The 18,581-nt window shown below is 38.2% G+C and overlaps 1 protein-coding gene across 2 annotated transcripts; it reads right to left on the reverse strand.

Moving 5' to 3' along the window:
- Positions 1-492: 492 nt before the first annotated feature.
- LOC131313249 (protein PLASTID TRANSCRIPTIONALLY ACTIVE 12, chloroplastic) lies at positions 493-18,044 on the reverse strand. 2 transcript variants are annotated; one of them, XR_009196144.1, is made up of 11 exons: positions 17,523-17,998; positions 15,860-16,576; positions 11,041-11,153; positions 6,695-6,954; positions 5,175-5,296; positions 4,051-4,119; positions 3,566-3,619; positions 3,299-3,448; positions 2,582-2,697; positions 828-878; positions 493-694 (listed from the first exon to the last, which is right to left on the reverse strand). XR_009196144.1 is itself a non-coding variant. In XM_058341459.1 (10 exons), the coding sequence occupies exons 1-9, from the start codon at positions 17,565-17,567 to the stop codon at positions 2,602-2,604; spliced, it is 1,626 nt and encodes a 541-aa protein (XP_058197442.1). In that variant the 5' UTR covers positions 17,568-18,044; the 3' UTR covers positions 493-878; positions 2,582-2,601. The 2 variants fall into 2 exon arrangements, 1 of the variants encoding a protein (XP_058197442.1); XM_058341459.1 differs by having other exon boundaries at positions 493-878; positions 17,523-18,044.
- Between the last annotated feature and the right edge of the window lie 537 nt (positions 18,045-18,581).

Genomic DNA, 18,581 nt, shown 5'->3' on the forward strand with positions numbered 1-18,581 from the left:
ATACGAGATGCACACACAAAAGAGAAAATAATTGTATAGCATTATTGTTATTAAACTGAAATTTTGAGAGTTGAAAAGGCGTAAGCGAGTATAGTACACTAGTGATCTTTGCGAAAAGGAACAAGTGATATTACATAGAGGCTCAACTATTAAAACAAATATATGTTCCATTTACCAGTTTAGAAATGGCGCAAGACTATAAATCAAGCTAAATAGTAAGAAACAAATCAAGCTAAATAGTGAGAAACAACCATATGAGCATAGGAAATGAATTGAAACGGTGATATATTTGAATCAAGAGACATTAACCGAAGAACTCATGGAAATTGAAGATTTGAATCATGGTAGATGGCCAAAGACGCAAAAGCTTGGCCGGTACCAAAGTGAGCGCAACGATATAACTCAAGCTATCGAAAAACAGTAACAGATTCACACATGATATTGAAGTCTAAAGAAGACAACATCACAAGTCTTCACCCATAAACGACTATGTACCCACAACCCAGCATATTGCCATTACCAATAATTTGCTCATCTAAGCATTGACACAGCGCCTAGCCTCCTTGAACAGAGAGATCAACAGAACATACTACTATAATTCACTTCACAGAGAAATCGGTTCAACACAACCACAATCCTAACAGATGCTAATACCGTTACTATCCAAGACTGAAGTGCTATAGCCTGGAATGTCCTGTAGAAAGTAGAGGAAAAGTTCGGAACTCTAACGTTTCATCTTATATAGTTTATAACTAAATAGATCTTCTGAACAATTCAAGCACAATGGCCAAAACTCAAACAAAGTGGTCCATTGCAGTATGAAACACCTCTTTCACAGCACCTAGACCCTGTTTGCAGTAGTAGAACGTCTTCGCATCCTGCAAGATCAAAGACAAGAATTACTCACCATGGAAAAAAATTAGCTTCATGTCATCAGAGGCAACCATCTTGCTTTGAGATAAAATGCACTTTTATGATTAAATAAAGCACAAATGAACTACCAAAAACTATGATAACAAAAGCCTTAGGGAAATGTCAAATGCGTAAAATAAAGTGCTTAATTTTGCCACATTGGATGTCTTGGGGAAGATAAAAGGATGGTTCTACCTTGTACACTTAGAGAACTCTAAAACCTAATGTAGCTACTTAGTTAAGAGAATTTGTTAGAGCTTGTCTCGTATTAGTTAATTATAACCTCCAAAACTAGTATGAGCCTAGATGGTTTCTCCACTCACGTCAATTGGTTTTCAGTTGAATGCTTCATCACGGTATCAGAGCTCAAGTTGCGAGAGATCTTGCATTCAAGTGTCTCTCTTTGCATTTCGTTTCCTGTTTGCATAATGTTTTTCCCCTTTGCATTTCCTAGTATGTATGGATGGTTGCTACCCAAGGTTACTAACAAAGACAAGGATACCCCAACTCTTACAAAAATATCACACATCCATCAATCCTACCATAAACAGTAACCCTAAACAAACAAAAATCTATCCTACCTAAACAGTAACCCTTTTCTTGTTCATTCTTCGAATGATGCTAGTGGAGTCTAATTCCTTCCGACACCCCATACTTTGGGAAACAACATGCAGGGACACTGCTACGCTTACTTTTTTAACAAACGAAAACAGCTGTCAACATTTTGATAGGAAATTGATTTTCACACTCCCTTTTTTGTCTTTTAGCAAAAAAATGCATACACTTTCAACACTAAAAAATAAAAAAAGGAGTGTGGATATCAAAAAGAGGAGTGTGAAAATCACTCCCTTTTGATAATCTGAAATCCCAAACATGCACCTACTACAGATTTACAATTCCATAGTAATGCAATGTAAGTCATAACCAATGCCTGATATTCATTTCTCTTTTAAACTGAAATCACAATTACTTGCAGTTGCACTTAGTTTGCGCATTACGTTTATTGGACGATTACATCCTTTGTAATCCAAGGTAACCAAACTTGTGTGAAGCAATCATTTGACACATCACATGAACAGGTAAACTAGATTTAGGAGATATAACAAACAAAATTAATGTCAGCGACCAAAAGAACTAAGTTTAGGACATAAATTAGAAAAAGGTCGTAACCAGAAGTGCACTAGTTCACAATCTAGACTAAATTAATGCTTAGTCCTGTCACAAGTGGTTCTGTTTTTAATCACAGCAAGGCAACAGTATCCCTCTCCACCTGAGAAACAAATCGAGCAAGGTTATATTAAAGATTGCCCTCAAAGGAAAAAAAAAAACGTGGATAATCCTAGGGAAGCAAGTCGGCCAAACAAGTGAAGTCATAACATGGAGGCTATACACATGCAATTGGACAGATAAAGTCTTGTCAATGATTCATGGCTAATATGGGACCGTATGAATTAAGAAGTTTCAAGTTATTATCCACAACATTGTTGCTTTTAAGATCTTTACGCTTGGAAACGAAATCAATGTGAGGCCATTAAACTCCTTGTGTTAACCAAGATAGCAGTTGACCAAATTAGTTATGGGCCTTGGATTGGCTTACAATATGCCGCAGTTACATGGTGAAAGTGGGGATATAATTCTCATTGGTTACCGAGTCACTCCATAAACTTACCTCAACAGCCAGGAAAAACATTATTCCTCCTCATCGAAGTCCAGGAGAAAATCAGTTAGGTTCTCTGAATCAACTACAGCTTCTTCCAGAGACATGTCTTCCTTCATAGGTTTACCCTGAAAGTAGGAGAGGACAATATTTGCAGTTGTATGAAATGTAGAAATTCCTTACAAGAACCAAATGGATTCTTGAGACAGGCTATTAGGATGCTCTATAGAGAAGAAGTGGAGGAACTCAGGAACATTTTGATTAGCACTCGTCTTATGGAAAAAAAAAAGACACATGTATAAGTTCTCCAAGAATATAGACACCCCAACCATTTGCCAATAACCATAGGTCAAGAAAAGTCCTCAGGGATTATTAACAAAGCAGCAAAAAAAAAAAACTGAATTGGCGATAATAATTATGATTTCTGAATAAAAGCAAATCCCATGAACTGGAGCCAAAGAAGAAAGAACCACAGAAGAAAATGAATATTCATGGGGTGGAACCAATCAAAATAAATGTGGGATGAAGAGATCAAAAGAAGAACCGCCCACCCAAGCATCCTCCCAAAACTGATCATTCTCGCCCTTTCCCACCTTAAAATAAATGGATTCCCATAGAGATAGGCAGTTACCTCTATTTACCACGAGAAGAACCCTTCCATTAGTTTTGCCCTACCTTTACTAAAAATATTGGAACGCCATAAGGAGCTACACTATATGACTGGATCACCTTTGACTTGCGAAGCTGGGGAGTACTTTTCAAAACACTCCAATTGCGAGCAATTTTCTCGTCTTCATCACCATCACCATCCTCAACCGCACTCTCCTCCACTTTCTCATCTTTATCACCATCCTCAACCTCAGTCTCCTCCACTTCATCCTATTGCCACAAAGAAAATGTCATTACTTCTCTAACTCCATATACCACAACAGAATAGCTAAGGGACAGAATTCAAAACTGCTTTATGTCAAAGACAACTAAGTTAATATCACTCACATCAGTTTCACCGATGTCCACAGCTCGTGCCATTGCTTCATCCATATCTGATGCCTGCAGATGAGAAAAGACTCAAACAAGTCAAAGACAAAACCAAAATATTCAGAAGGACCAGTGGAAAAGAGGATTGTGTTTTGAAAAACCAGAATTTTAGAACTTGAATCACGTATCACAGTAAGTTATAGCTGAACTAATGGTTTGGGAGTATATTTCCAGTAAGAGATGTAACATGGAAACAGAACAGTTTGTTGCTTCCGGACCCCTCACCATTAAGAAATAGATAATGACACATAAATGTAAACACAACATACACGAATATCAAAACTTACAAGGAAGAAGTAAAAACCTCTTAAACATGATGAAAATCAAGTAATATCCCAAAAGATATTAAGATACATGTTCCTATCCCCATTGATAATATTCCAAAAATACAGATCCAGCACACGAACAAAATTAGGATGTTTTTCAAGTTGCAGTGCCATTACCTCAAGTTCTTCAGGCTTCTCCTTGGCCAAGATTTTCTCAAGCTCCTCTCTTGTGATTATTTTGCCACACTGATAAGATATTTGTCCCGACAACATTAGAAAATATGTGAGAACATAAACTATGCAATCATATTCAGTTATACAGCAACTAACATATACTCCCTTTGTCCCCTTTTGTTTGTCCTTTTCTGGCAGTTGTGCCCTTCAATCGGCTCAATAACAATGTATTTTTGTGGAAAAACATTCCACCATTAAAAAATATCACAATTAGTTCTTGCCTCTTGGAGACAGTTTTCAAATTCATCTAACACATAATCTCTAAATGTTGACAATTTCTTTAGACATACAGATTACTGAATAGACATACAAGGTAAAGGACCAGTAAACATAGTCTGACTACCTTTGTGCCGACTGCTGATATTGCTAAAGCCAATTATTAACAAGTTGAGTTCCTTCATCCTATTTAACTAGAAGAAGGCAAGTAATGAAAAAAATTTGAGTTTTCAATCTATACACAAGTGTAGGGCTTCCAGATTTCTAGTTCAGTTCTGAATTTACGGCTTTCCCTTCCCCAATGGGTTGGGATGGATTTGGTAACGGTTACTCTTTATTTCCCCTTTTTTCCTTGACTCAGGTCGGCCAATTATAGCTGTGCCATGCAGGCATATGTTCTCATGTGAATGACCTGATGAATAACTCATCCCTCTTGGGGATAAACGAATGAGCTTTTAACTTATTAGTCTACCCGCTCAAGGAGGAAAATGAATTACTATGTAGTCAAGAAAACACTGAAGTTCTGGTTTTACATAATTTTTCTGATATCCTTGACACATCCAAAGGGGATTCAAATCCCCAACACTATGGTTCATAGCCACGTGCTCTAATCTGCTGAGATCATCAGTTCTGGTTTTACTTCTTTTCTGTGAGTTGCTAGGGCTTGACACATTAGAAGGCCAAAACAAGGGAAGAAGAAAAAGAACCACTACAGAGATTGACATAAAAGACATTTGCAAGATGAGGCATAATCTGATAGAGCTGAAATGAATTTCCGAGAATTTTTTATTGAGATTATTAGACTGAATAAATCACTGGAAATTCCAAATAGAAGGGTAACTCCTACAAACCTCTTTCAAATAATCAAGCATGTTAGGCGTTGGTTCATGAAATTCTGCACCCCTGAAATCAGTCACCTCATTGGGATCTTGAATGTAGTTCACTGTTGGGTAAACTGGATCTCCACCCCATACTGCAAAAACCAACAGATAGCTAAGTAACAGGGCACAGAAAAACAGTTAAGGTTGACAATTTAGACTAATATAACTCATCATTCTTTCCTTTTGGGAAAATAAACGAAAAAAAAGTTACTAGCTGGACAGCCAAATTCTGATCTGGACGTCAATGCAAGAGTACAGCCAAAAAATCAATAAACAAACTATCCACTTGAAGTTTGTAGCACATACGAAAAAAGATTCAGGAAATGTGGTGAAAAGGGGGAAGGAACAATCAACCAGATGTTATGACAGGGTCTTGAAATCTGGTCCAATCAGGTTCAAAATCAACTCTTTCCGGTGGTCCAATTCAAAATATACTCTAATATGTAACTGTACAAATCTCAAGAACAAAGAAAGCACACTAACACTCCACAAGGCATACGAGATTCAAAATTTTGCTTCCTAGTCATTCAAACCCAACATATGTAAAGGATGCAACAAAATATTTGCACAGTTACACATTTTACCACTATTACAATTCTTAGCTGTTACTGTTAGTATTCATTTCCAGGGATGGATAAAATAATTCATGGAAACCCATTAACGGGATTGATGGTTCATGGATTATGCGCACACGTGTGTGTGTGTGTGTGTGTGTGTGTGTGTGTTTGTATGTCTGCGCGCGCACGAGAGAGAGAGAGAGAGAGAGAGAGAGAGAGAGAGAGAGAGAGAGAGAGAGAGAGAGAGATTCTGCATTCGTTCTCCCTCAATATCTCCTCTTTTCAAACATGTTCTTGTACATATAAAGAATCCAGAGAGAGAGAGAGACAGAGAGAGATTCTGCATTCGTTCTCCCTCAATATCTCCTCTCTTCAAACATGTTCTTGTACATATAAAGAATCCAGCCTGTGCGAACAATATAGCTTCATTGAACATCAAAACTTGGTTGACTTACCCAATAGAGGCTGCAGTCAGCTGGACCATACTTATAGCTACACCTATCCTCAGATTTTCCGAATATCCCCATGTTTATTAAAGAAAGGAACCCATGTTTATTAATATCAAGAATAACATAGAGAAAGGAAAATTAGCAAACATGTGATGCATTTCAATGCTCAAACGTAGGTGCAGATAACAGACACGTGAATTCACACATATGTATATAGGGAGTGCAAGTCAAGCGGATTGTCTTCATTTGCGAATATGGACGAAGTTAAGGGGAGCAACTAAAAAAATACTTAGAACTGTCGCTCTTTCTCCATGCCCATGACTCTCCATCAATTCAAGCTAAAAACTATCACAAAGAACAGAAGAATAGAACTTATAAATGAGCCACAATAACGACAAGATAGAAGAGAAATTAAAGATTAGATAGACGACACAATAAAGATAAAATTCAAATAGATGGAAAAGAATAGGATCATCGGCAATACTTTGCTTAATTTGATCCTCCCGCATTCGCATTGCCAAAGGATCCCTGCGAATGCGAATATCACGCCCCATCATTATGCGGTATTCTCGATCAGTTTGAAGTGCAAACATTTGAGCAACTTGGGTGTCCTCGTCTTCACCAGTCTCTTCAAAATGTTTCTGAACAGCTTCAAGTGAAGAGTCCCTCGTCCAAGCTTTAACCCATTCTGAGTAGTATGCCAATGGACCTATTCTATGCAGTCTCTCATCTTCTGCCTGTAGCCTGCAGAAACAACAATTACTTGACAATTTCCTTTAGGCAAGAGAAACACTACAGCTATGCTCTTCTGATCTGCTAATCAAATGTGAAAGGTAGTAGTAGTTCCAACATGCTTTTGATTACCCGTAGTGTCAACTGTCAAGCATAATACTTTCAAGCTTTACCAAATATTTTGATGAATTGAAAGATATTTAGAAAATACATTAGCCCACAATTTAACTAAGAAGCTTGGGAACGTATATGGCCTCATGCATTCGTGTTGGACACGCTTAAATTGGTCTACATTTTACATTTTTTACATTTCTTCTGGGAAGGCACGCTGGGGACATTTTGTGGACTAGTTAGGGAACATTAAGGGGTCCTAATCTCAAAACTTGGGCTCGATACAAAATTATCATCGATGCCTAATTCCAGTGATTTAAAAAGCGCGCTTAAGCTCAAAGCGGAGCGAGGCGCTGGTATGGGGCTTCAATGTGCAAAAGTGAAGCGAGGGTGGTGAAGCGCACGCTTAGCCATTAAATCTAAGACATTTGGGTATTTAATCAGAGCTATCCATTTTTTTAAAGTCTATCTACCTCTTATTGAGATCCAATGCACCAGATCAAAGCTTTTAATGAGACCAAAGCACTTGATAACAACATTTCCTTCAAATGAATTGACTCTTTCTCTGCGGCGCTTCCTTCAATTAAACCGCAGTTAGCGTACTACTATCATCACATTTCTGATTTCTAACGCTAAACATTCAAACTTCAAAGATTAGTTTTAATTGAAGCGTAGTATGTTCTTTTTTCTTTTTCTTTTTTTTTCATATGTGGTCATTTGAATACCAAATATGATTATTGACCATCTACCTTTTTGGACTTCAAAGTTTGGTACTTAGCTTATTACGTAGGTTGTTTTCAACAGTACATGTCCTATTTGATGTTATTCGGTAATTTGGTCACTTGGTAAGGTACATCTACTCTCTTTTTTTCCAATGTGCGCTTCACTTCACTTCGTTTCGCGCTTCGTTGCTTAGGCTCCAGGGGCCCTTGGCTCTTCGATGCACCTCGGGCCTTTTAAAACACTGCCTAATTCATTAATAGTTAATTAGTTCATGTTAGAAGATATGGTTTTGTGTTAGTGCGTGAGGGCATCTTTGTCTTTGTGCATCTTGTACTCATACAACAAATATCTATAACATGCGTGTTAGGGTTAATTGAATTAACCCCCTAAGCACTTTTTACCTTCTCTCAAAGAACATGGCATGAGAGTTAGACTTTCGGAGGATTTTGGACAAGACTCTCTTGGTTGAATGCCCCGTTGTTCGTGCCTTGAGTGCACCGTGTTTTGTTGTTTGTTGTGATCCCTATGTTATGGATCTGTTGTTTACCTCTCCACGTGTGGGTCAGGGATCGCATATAAGCCTAGGCAGTCTCTCCACTCATTACCAATTGATTTTGAGTTGGATGCTTTAACATAGGAATTGGTTTATATCTTCATAACGTGGATATTGCTTGTGTTTGTCATCCTCATTGAACGGAGGGTTTTTTTTCCCAAAGAAGTTAATTACATTTGTCTATTGAATTCCTAAGATACAACAGTAAAATGTCAACATATTATATTGAACGTGCCCTGATCAAGTCCATGCCCTATTTTTTGAAAAAATGACTTGTTTGTGCTATCTTGTGCCGTGTTTTTGTCCTTGTCTCTGCACTCACTACAAACCGAAAACAAATGCAAACAAAAAGACTTGAACCCAAGACCTATACCAACCTGAGATCTGATACTTGTTTAGTTATCGACTTTCTCAAAAGCTTGAACTTGAACTGTTAAAAAATGGGCCCAACAACGTGTATCAACCCACTCAACAAGCCCGAGCTTACATCAATGCATGAAGCAATAGTCCCTCCTCAGTAGGTAGATAAAACTTTCAATAATGGTGGTAATGGGTCAAGATAATTAAACATACAAGTTTCAAGAGGAATATTTCACAGTTCACCATGTCTTAAACTTTACAACCTTTCACATGTAAGCCATTCAATGTTCACCCATTTGAAGCTATCCTTGGAAAAGTAAGCATAAGTACTTGGGAGAGTCTAATAGCAATTCAGGTGGAGACATCAGCTTTGTGGTCTGATAGTCCGTCAAACACAAAACCTAAAATAGTCCAAGATTTCGATTGAGTCCAGTTGTTGGCACATAAATTTCAACCAAAGATTGATGAATATCTTATGTTGGGCTTGCGGACTAAAAAGCATGTAAAGAGTCTAAAAGCATGTTGACCTAGCGAGCCCGCGAATCAACAAACATGTGTTGACCCGACAAGCCTAACGAGCATATGAACCTGCGGAAGAAGTGTTGACCCAGCAAGTCCGCGAATCAAATACATGTTGGCTCAACAAGCCTAACGAATATATGAGCCTACGGAAGAAGTGTTGACCCAGCGAGTCCGCGAATCAACAAACATGTATTGGCCCGACAAGCCTAACGAATATATGAGCCTGCGGAAGAAGTAGCAGGACTACAAATCAGTTGGACCATGTAAGCCCATATCTCGCAAGGCCTACGAATCAAATATTCGGTTGAACCACGTAGGCCCGCATTTCGCAGGGCCTACAAATCAAATATGGGTTCACGTAGTCTCAAATTGGTACGTAGAGCCCAAGAAATGCTCCTGTGGGAGCAGAAGAATATTACAAGATGAATGTCATCTGATGCAACCAACATTCAAAATTTAAAAGAGACTGAGAATACATGATATCATCCTATCCTCTGGCAACAACTATTCAAATTCAAAGGAATTATTTGGCGGTCAAGCATCTGATGAAGGAAGCCCCTATAAATATGAGATCCATCATCAAAGGAAAGGACCCCCTGATCTATATCTCTCATCTAGACCTAACATCTCTCTCATCTATCTCATCTACCTCAAGACGTCAGATCCCTGATGTATATCTCTCAACTCTTCACCATCATATCTCTGTCCAAACTATACACACCTCTTCTCTCTCAACGTAGAAAATATACAGAGAGAGAAGATATATTCCATTCAAGCAAAACCACTACAATCTACAACCACCAAGCAACCTATCCGTTCACTACCATCTACAATCTTCAGCAAACTTCGAAGATCAGTAAGAGTAAGCGTACCAAGTGATAGGTAAAGGGTTCCAATCTCTCTAAATGTATCGAATATTCTCTGTTTTGATGTAAACAAGGGTTTTAAACCCCAATCATCAATAAAATTAAATTATTCTAGCCTGTTTCTTGTTCTTTATTCTTCATTAATCGGAGGTTTTACTTTTTTTAAGTATGTAATTAACGATTTGAAATCCAAATTGGAAATAAGAGCCTACATATAAAAAATCAACACTGTTCGCTTGAACAGTGGATATTTGAGATATAGCTTTCGAAGCGTGGGTAAATTCTACGGTTCAAAATTTATGTCTACACCAGTGTTCTAAAATCGGTGATTAATCGCTGGCGGGGCGGCCTATCCTATTAGGTCCGACTAACGATTAATTGTTGATTACTAATTAATATGCACCTATTCATCGCTCAAAGGTGGCCGACCACCTGACTAACGCCTAGCAACTTTTAGAACATTGATTGGGTCAACTATGAGGTTTGTGACCGAAAACCTAAATTGCACTCGCCTGGTGTTTTGTTGTAATTAACCTGCTTACACCTCATCAAGGGCGCATCGGTGCAGTAGGTTACCAAATTACAAATTTACTCAATAATAGAGAATGTTTCCGATATGTTTTGGATGAGAGAATGTTTCTTTAAAGGTCAAATAAAAACATGAATGTATCAAAGATATAGCATAACACATAATCCCTAAAGTTATCGCACTTTTTTAAGGATGGATGTTCGGTGGTATTGGGTAATTTAGCCAGTTATCACGTGTAACTTGTGAGAAAATCCCATGAAGGGCGAGGATTTTTAACCCCAAACACGACAGACAGTCAATGATGGACCCACAATATCTCATCTATTATCCACTTCCAGAGTATTTAATTGAACATTCAAGACCAGAATAAACCTGATGGAATGCCAATAACATGTTGAAGCACGAAGTAACAACTCTGTTCATATAAATTGTACCTTTCCTCTTTATAAACATGTCGCCTGGCTCTGTAGAGAGCAGTCTCAGTCACTGTTGGATGTTCACCATATAGCTTTATTTGGCCTGTCTCTGCCATAGCTTTAAGAAACACCTGATGAGGAAACAACAATTCCCAGGTGAAATGGAGCATACCACAAAAAGCATAACTAACCAGGCAGCTATGCACAGAGAAAGAACACCATATACGCTCTATCATGCTTCTTGGACTCCCAGTCATAGATAAACACAAAAGGAATGAAATTGACAAACATTTGTTGTATAGATCTCTAGAGTGGGGCCATCAACTGTTAGTTCGCAATTGCATACACCCACACAATAACATAAACAAGTAATACAACTAACTCGCCACTAAACTATTTTGAGGGAGTGGATGTAGAATATTAACAGCAGCAGCTGACTACATAAAGATAAGCGACTAGGCATATTTTTCGGTGAGATCCACTCTCAAAAGGTTAACAAAGGAAGCCCCAGGCATGTTTCTCGATGAAACAAACTGTTTCCAATTATAACGTCCAGCTAAGAAGCACATGTATCGACATAATTGGACACAGTAACTTGGCAGTATTCAAAAAGTAAAGAAAAGACACTACGGGAACCCCCAGATAAACGAATAATAGATGGTCTCAATGAGTAGCACAATGATAGTTAGCAACTCACCGTGCACTATTGGCTAGTGTGGTTACCTTAGACATGGGATCCAACAACTTCTACTTGACATACCAATAATTACCCTTGGGGTTTCTTTCCTTGTGTCCTCTGCTAGCTAGATGATAAAAATAACACTGTTTATGAAAGAGATTCTCAAGGGAGCCCCTGGTGAATATACCTACAATAAAACCCTTGACGAAACAAAGTAAAAACTCAACGTCAAACCCTTGAAGTCAGAAAAATGTATAACATACTACTCACTCATTGGTAAACTGGAAAGATTAAGGAGTTTCTTATTGCTTTAAATATATTCAGAGCTTCCCCCAACTCACTCGTTCTATACCCTCGAGTTGGATGGTGTGTATATGTTTTTTCTGTTTGCTTCTAGTTTTAGAACCACCCTTTTTTTTTTTTTTTTTCCAACAACTGGATTTTCTTTTCTCTACTATCAACGTTTTGAGTCTTTTGACATTGTTGATTTTTCATTTTCTAAGTCAAGGGTTTAAATTGTGGGGACTAACAGGCACAAACCTCTTGGTACATAAAGACGGTAAGGTCATACCTGGAGAGTGTTTCGTGTCACAGCAATGGCTTATAGTTCTAGATATTTGCTTGGAAGGCCAACGGAGAATGAAGAAAGAACGTAAAAGCCAATGAACTAAATGGTGGAGTCTACGAGGGAAAAACTTTGATTGAGGGGTTTCGGGTGTTTGAACAGGGTAGCAACGGGGGCGGCAGAAGTGAGTCAGGGAACTCATCGGCATTGGATTGATCGGTGAATAAGGAGAGTTGTTGTGATTCAGGGGCCACCGTTGACATTGGGACGCCGAAATTTGTGGGGTATTGCCGGCAGAGTAGGGGAACATCTGATCAATTTTTTTGTTTTGATGTTTTGCAGCGTTGGCATCTTGCTAACATTTTTTGAATTTTGTTTTGTTGGTTGTTTGGGCTTTCTTTTAAAAAAAATTCGAGTGGCTTGGAGGTAGGTATAGTTTTTGTGAGCAGCAGTAGTAGGGGAGTAATTGTATTCTCGGAGGCTCTCTCAATACATCGCTTTTCCTATCATATTGTTTCATCTTTTGATCTTTTATGATTAATGAAACTTTCCTTCTCCGTTAAAAAAAAAAAAAAGAAGGGAAAAACTTGGGGTTGCTTAGAGGGAAGATGTTAAAAGAAGTAAGATGGGATTTGGAACCTAGTAATGAGGAAACATGGAATGCGATGGCAGATATCATTAGAAGAATTCGCAAGAAGTCTTTGGAGAGTTGAAAGGGATATGTCCCACCTCGATAGAGACCCGGTAGTGAGCTGGCAAGGTCCAAGCCATTGTATTGTAAAAGCTAAAAAAGAGTGATTTCAAGCTATAAACAAGCCTACAAGAAGGCTAAGAAAGCCGTGGGCGAAGCTAAATGAAATCGTTCGAGGAATTCTTTGCAAAGTTGGATAGTAAGGATGAAGAGCAAAATATTTATAAGCTTGCCAAATGGAGAGAAAAGAAAACAAGAGATTTAAGTCCATGAAAGATGACGATTGCGGGGTAATATGAAGGATGAGGAGATCAAAAGAAGATGGAAGAACTACTTTGATAAACTATTGAATGAGAAGCATGAGGAGAACCTAAGCGAAGAGGGTTCAAACTCTTCTATTGGAAGTAGGAGCCAATACTATGTCTTATAGCTGATTACAAAAGTTTGAAGTGGCGCTGAGAAGGATGAAACCAGGCAAGGGTTTACGACCGGATGGTTATTCTCTTAAGGTATGGAAAAGCCTTGGGAACATGTGGGTGTTGTGGCTGACAAAGTTATTCAATAAGATTATTCTGACTAAAAAGATGCCTTATTAGTGGTATAAGAGTTGCTTAGAACCTCTATATAAGAATAAAGTAACTATTCAGGTTGCAATAAATACAAAGTAGATTGGTGAACCATACAATGAAGTTGTGGGAAAGAGTTGTTGAGCATCGTTTAAGAATGATGACAACTGTATCGGAGAACAAGTTTGGGTTTATGCCTGTTAGATCAACTATGGAAGCAATCTACTAGTTGCGGAGATTAGTAGATAAGTACAGGAAGAAAAAGGACCTTCACATGGTTTTCATAGACTTAGAAAAAACATATGATGAAGTGCCTAGAGATAGTCATATGGCGGGTCGTAGTGACAGGTATGACAAAAGGGTATATTCAGGTAGTTAAGGATATGTATGAATGTCCTATCACTACTATTAGGTCCCTAATTGGGGAACAGGAAAATTTTCTGTCAAAGTAAGATTAAACCAAGGTTGCTGTGAGTCCTTACATCTTTGACTTGGTAATGGATGAATTGACTTGAAATATTCAGGATGATATTCCATAGTGTATTTTGTTTGCCGATGATACTATCTTAGGAGATAAAACTGCAAGAGGTGTCAATGCTAAATTAGAAGTTAGAGAGAAGTATTGGATTCAAAAGGATTTAGGATTAGTAGGATTAAAAAAGGGCGTGGACAGTAAGTTTAGTGGTAGTCAAAGTGCTAGTACTGATAGAGTGATCCTACAAAATCATGAGTTACCAAGAAGCGAACGTTATAAGTATCTAGGCTCAATTGTTAGCAGGGATAGAGACATTAAAGAGTATGTGATGCATTCAATACAAGTTGAATGGGTCAAGTGGCAGAGACTTCAGAAGTGTTGTGGGACAACAGGATACCTACAAAGTTGAATGGAAAATTCTACTGTACTGCAATAACACCAGTCATGTTATATGGCATGGAATGTTGGGCTACTAAGTAACATGCGAGTAAGATGAGTGTAGCTGAAATAAGAATAATGAGATGGATGTGGGTAAGATTGAGAGATAAAATTAGAAACAAAAACTGTCGTGAATAGAAGGGGTAGCACTGATAGAAGATAAGATGAGAGAGGATAGACTAAGGAGGTTTGGACATGTCTATCGTAGATCGGTAGGTAGTTAGGAGTCCCATGGTTATGGTAGATGGTAGCATTTGGACTTTGGAGACCTAGACCAAAATTGACTTTAGAGTCAGTAAATCGAAAAGATCTAGGTTTGTTGGATATCACGGAACACAATGCTCTTGACAGAGCCCAATGGAAAAAAGAAATTCATTGAAGCCAACCCTAATTGATCAGGACTTAAGGATTGGTTTGGTGGCAGTGGTAGACTGTCACTAAGGATCCCTTTGCAAATTCTCTCTCTCTCTCTCTCTCTCTCTCTCTCTCTCTCTAGACTGTCACTAAGGATCGCTTTGCAAATTCTCTCTCTCTCTCTCTCTCTCTCTCTCTCTCTCTCTCTCTCTCCCCCCCCCCCCCCCCCCCCCCCCCCCCCCCCCCCCCGTCATTTTATTGTCATTGCCTAACTGCTAATGATTTGGGGAAGGAAAATGGGAAAGAAACCCCCAAGGTCACTATGATCTGTTCAGCAAAAGCTTTTGTATCAGATCAAACAGCCCTAGAAAAAGTAACCATCATGCCTATCGTGCAAGGTAAACACTGTGCCATTTCTCGACTTTAAATATACATGGAAAATAAAGATATATATTTGGACATTTAAACTAGTACAACTCAGTTCTCACATTTTACCAGTTGAAAAAAAGGATTAAAAAAAAGCCCTTTCAACTATTTATATTATGGAAAAGAAACTCTATTCTCAGACAAATTCGAATTTCCAGGCTCCAAGATATTATCATTAAGAAACCTCAAGGACGAGGGATAAACATGTATAATCCAGATTACTTCAATTTGAATCATTAACCCAAAGTTGTTTTCTTCAAACTTATGTCACATTCCATGCGTTTTCATTGATGACATGCATGTTCCCAAGCAAGTCAAATGTAAAAATAATCAATTAATTAATGAAGGTAATAGGACTTGTTTCAATATTGAGTCCAACACATGCAGAGGTGTGTCTAAAGTAAACACAAGCAGGAACCTACATGCTAAGTCACATAAGGTTGATATATACAAGTTCTAACTTCTCTGTGCTCAGCGCTCACTAAAAGCTCATTAAATAAGATAATCAAAAAGAGATTTAGCTTTGGTGAGAGATCCTTCAGTAGAAGGCATGTACATTTTCAACATTATCACACTGCGATCATTGTAAACATGCATTGGGATTATATTGATAAATCGGCATTTTCTTCCTCTTTACACTTACCGTTTCAACATCAGGGCGTCTCCTCTGCCACCTAGACCACACTCCTTTCTCTGCCCTTCTCCAGTTCCACCATAGTTCTTCACTTGTAAGTGGCTCCTCTATTGGCTTCCTCTTATTTGGATCGATAAATGGGTGAGGACGCCCAAGTTTCTTGTCCAATGCGTAACCAGTTAGCTCCTCTTGTTCTGTCTGATATGTAACAAATTCAGAGGAGAGATCTTTTGGCTTGTCCAATCCATCATTTGAAGTTTCAGCTTCCACACGATCATCTGAAGATACACTGATCTCAGAAGAACCAGAGGCAGCAAACTGTGCCTTGTTCTTTTTCCTCCTACTTCCAGGAGTTTTCCCATAGGATGGAGCTCCTTTGGACATACCAGTTGGTTCAGGAGCCCGAGCTGCTCTGACTCGACTAGCAGTGCCTTCTGGCCAATAGTCTTGTCCTGGTATACTAGCGCGGGCCCCGGTGGCTGGTTCAAGTTCCCCTGATATGGAGTCCATATAACTGTAATAAGGTGGGCGTTCGACGGATACATATCTATCGGGACCGACCTGATAACGCTCATAGGAACCACCCCCCTTGTGTTTTTTACCACCACCCTCCTTCTTACTGTTCTCACACTTTATGCACAGACATGACGGCACCATTCTAAGCGGACCATTCAAGCCAACTCTAGCTTTCCCTACAGATGCTGGAAATGAACCTGCAAAAGATTTCTGGGTCCCAGAATAATCACAATGTACTAATCGGCATCAGCTAAAACGATTAGGAATATTGAAGAACTAGACGGGGTTGCAAATGAGGGAGGGTGTTGGAGAGCTTTATATGCATTATACTTTGGCCTCTTTCTAATGGGGTAAAAGCTTAGCTTTTGGGCTAGTGGTCATCGAGCAGTAAAGGCCCAATTGTAAGAGCATCCGCAATGGTAATAATCAAAATGTGCCACATCAGCATTTGATTATCCATTTAGTTCATAATCAAACTTAACAACTTCTACCTCCTCATTGGTTATTTTTGCATCCCTAACCAAAAAACTCCCCACAATACAAAATGCAAATTTGTCCAATCACAAACGAATTTCAATTACGTACCCGACCACACCAAATTATTCATCTCGATGAGACGATTCCAATGTGGGGTGTTTTTGAGTTATTGAGTTTTGAGTTTGGTTATTAAGTTTGGTTATTGAGTTTTGGTTATTGATAAAAGTTGTTAAGTTTGGTTATGGAATGAGTGAAATTTGATTATTTACTAAAAAACTTATAACTTTGCTCATTACAATGTGGGGTGTTTTTTGAACATTGTTATTAAGTTTGATTATCCAAACTCATTTGCTTATTACAATGTGGATGCTCTAAGTAGATGCCTATTTACGTACACGTACGTTTTATATTCGACTTTTCTCGCCAAGTGGTCATAGAGCTTTATATGCATTATGTAAATGTAGAGAATGTGAAAGGATTTCGTAACCCTAGGTTACTGGAAGCTGAATTAATCGGAATGCAAAGGAGATGGATGATAAAGAGAGGTACTTTGTGCGCGTGTGTATTAAAGTTTTGTCATATCACCATACCCAAATTCCCTAGCATTGAAGCAAGCATTTGGTTTACAGTGATAGAATAAAAGAGAGATCTTCGAAGCTCAATGCATCAAGTAAATTACCTGTGACCAATCAACAGTAATCGTTGTAGGGACAATCATAAGCATTTCTTTTTTGATCGGCAAAAGTAACCACGGAAGAGATTGAGAGGGGAGAGGAGAAATGTAAAGCAACGGAAGAGATTGTTCCGGAAGAAGAATGAGAATATGGGTGGGAATGGGAAAGGATTTTGTCTGGTTGCGCTTAGGGACGACTTCCCCTACCACTGTGAAATAGCGCCCTCTTCTCTTCTCTTAGTATAGTAAGCTGGCGGGCTTCTTCTCCCAAGAGAATGCCTTCACTCCACTCCCCCTTCAGACGCCTATGGACAACTAAGCTAGAAGTAGGCCCTAGGATAGAGTCTCCCTATTCGTTACAACGCTTTGCGGGAAGCTCACCTGAAAGAAAGCCTACGGATATCTCTCCAGAGAGGAAAGGCAGGACGCCAAAGAAAAAGACCTTATCCCGACGTTACCGGAAGCTGGATTAATCGGAATCCAAAGCAGATGGATAGAACTGTTAAACGAATCAAATAGTTTGAGTTTAACTCAAATTTTGGCTTGTTCAAATTTATTTATAAAGAATATAAGTCAAACTCAATCACATTTTTTTTTCGTTTATGAATTCAAGTCAAGCTTAACACATATGGATGTTTGGCTCGATAGATTTGCTAACAAATGAGTTATTCTATAAATAATAAACATATAGAGGTACGTTAATAAATATTCCCAAAATATGAATTAATTGTTGGGCTGTAAGTTTGGGCTGAAAGAAAAATTAGGCCCAATTTTATTTTTGATAATTAATTTATGTTAAAAATAATAATTTTATTTTTTAAAAACTTTGAAGCTAAAATTATTTCAAGTGAAAATAATTCACTTCTTTAAAATAGGTTCTCAATAATTACTAAAGGAAAAAGATACTATCATTATCAAAATGTAATAAAAAGTTAAGTTAAGGCATTTTTTTATAGGATTTTTAAAGTGTTTCATATTTGTAGCCAAATTTTTTTTGAAATATTATGATGTTTAATATTTTTCACAATATCTGTAATTGCATAGTGAACTTTCACATAAATGGTC

Source organism: Rhododendron vialii, chromosome 13a (genome assembly GCF_030253575.1).
Source record: "Rhododendron vialii isolate Sample 1 chromosome 13a, ASM3025357v1".
NCBI classification, from domain to species: domain Eukaryota; kingdom Viridiplantae; phylum Streptophyta; class Magnoliopsida; order Ericales; family Ericaceae; genus Rhododendron; species Rhododendron vialii.

Bases quoted from the DNA above. Each gene is read 5' to 3' on its own strand.
- LOC131313249 (XM_058341459.1), bottom strand. From the start codon at position 17,567: ATGCTTATGATTGTCCCTACAACGATTACTGTTGATTGGTCACAG. The intron at 4,120-5,174 runs GTTTGTAGGAGT...ATATCTTATCAG, and splicing joins TGCTTGATTATTTGAAAGAG to TGTGGCAAAATAATCACAAG. The intron at 3,620-4,050 runs GTAATGGCACTG...TCTCATCTGCAG, and splicing joins AGAAGCCTGAAGAACTTGAG to GCATCAGATATGGATGAAGC.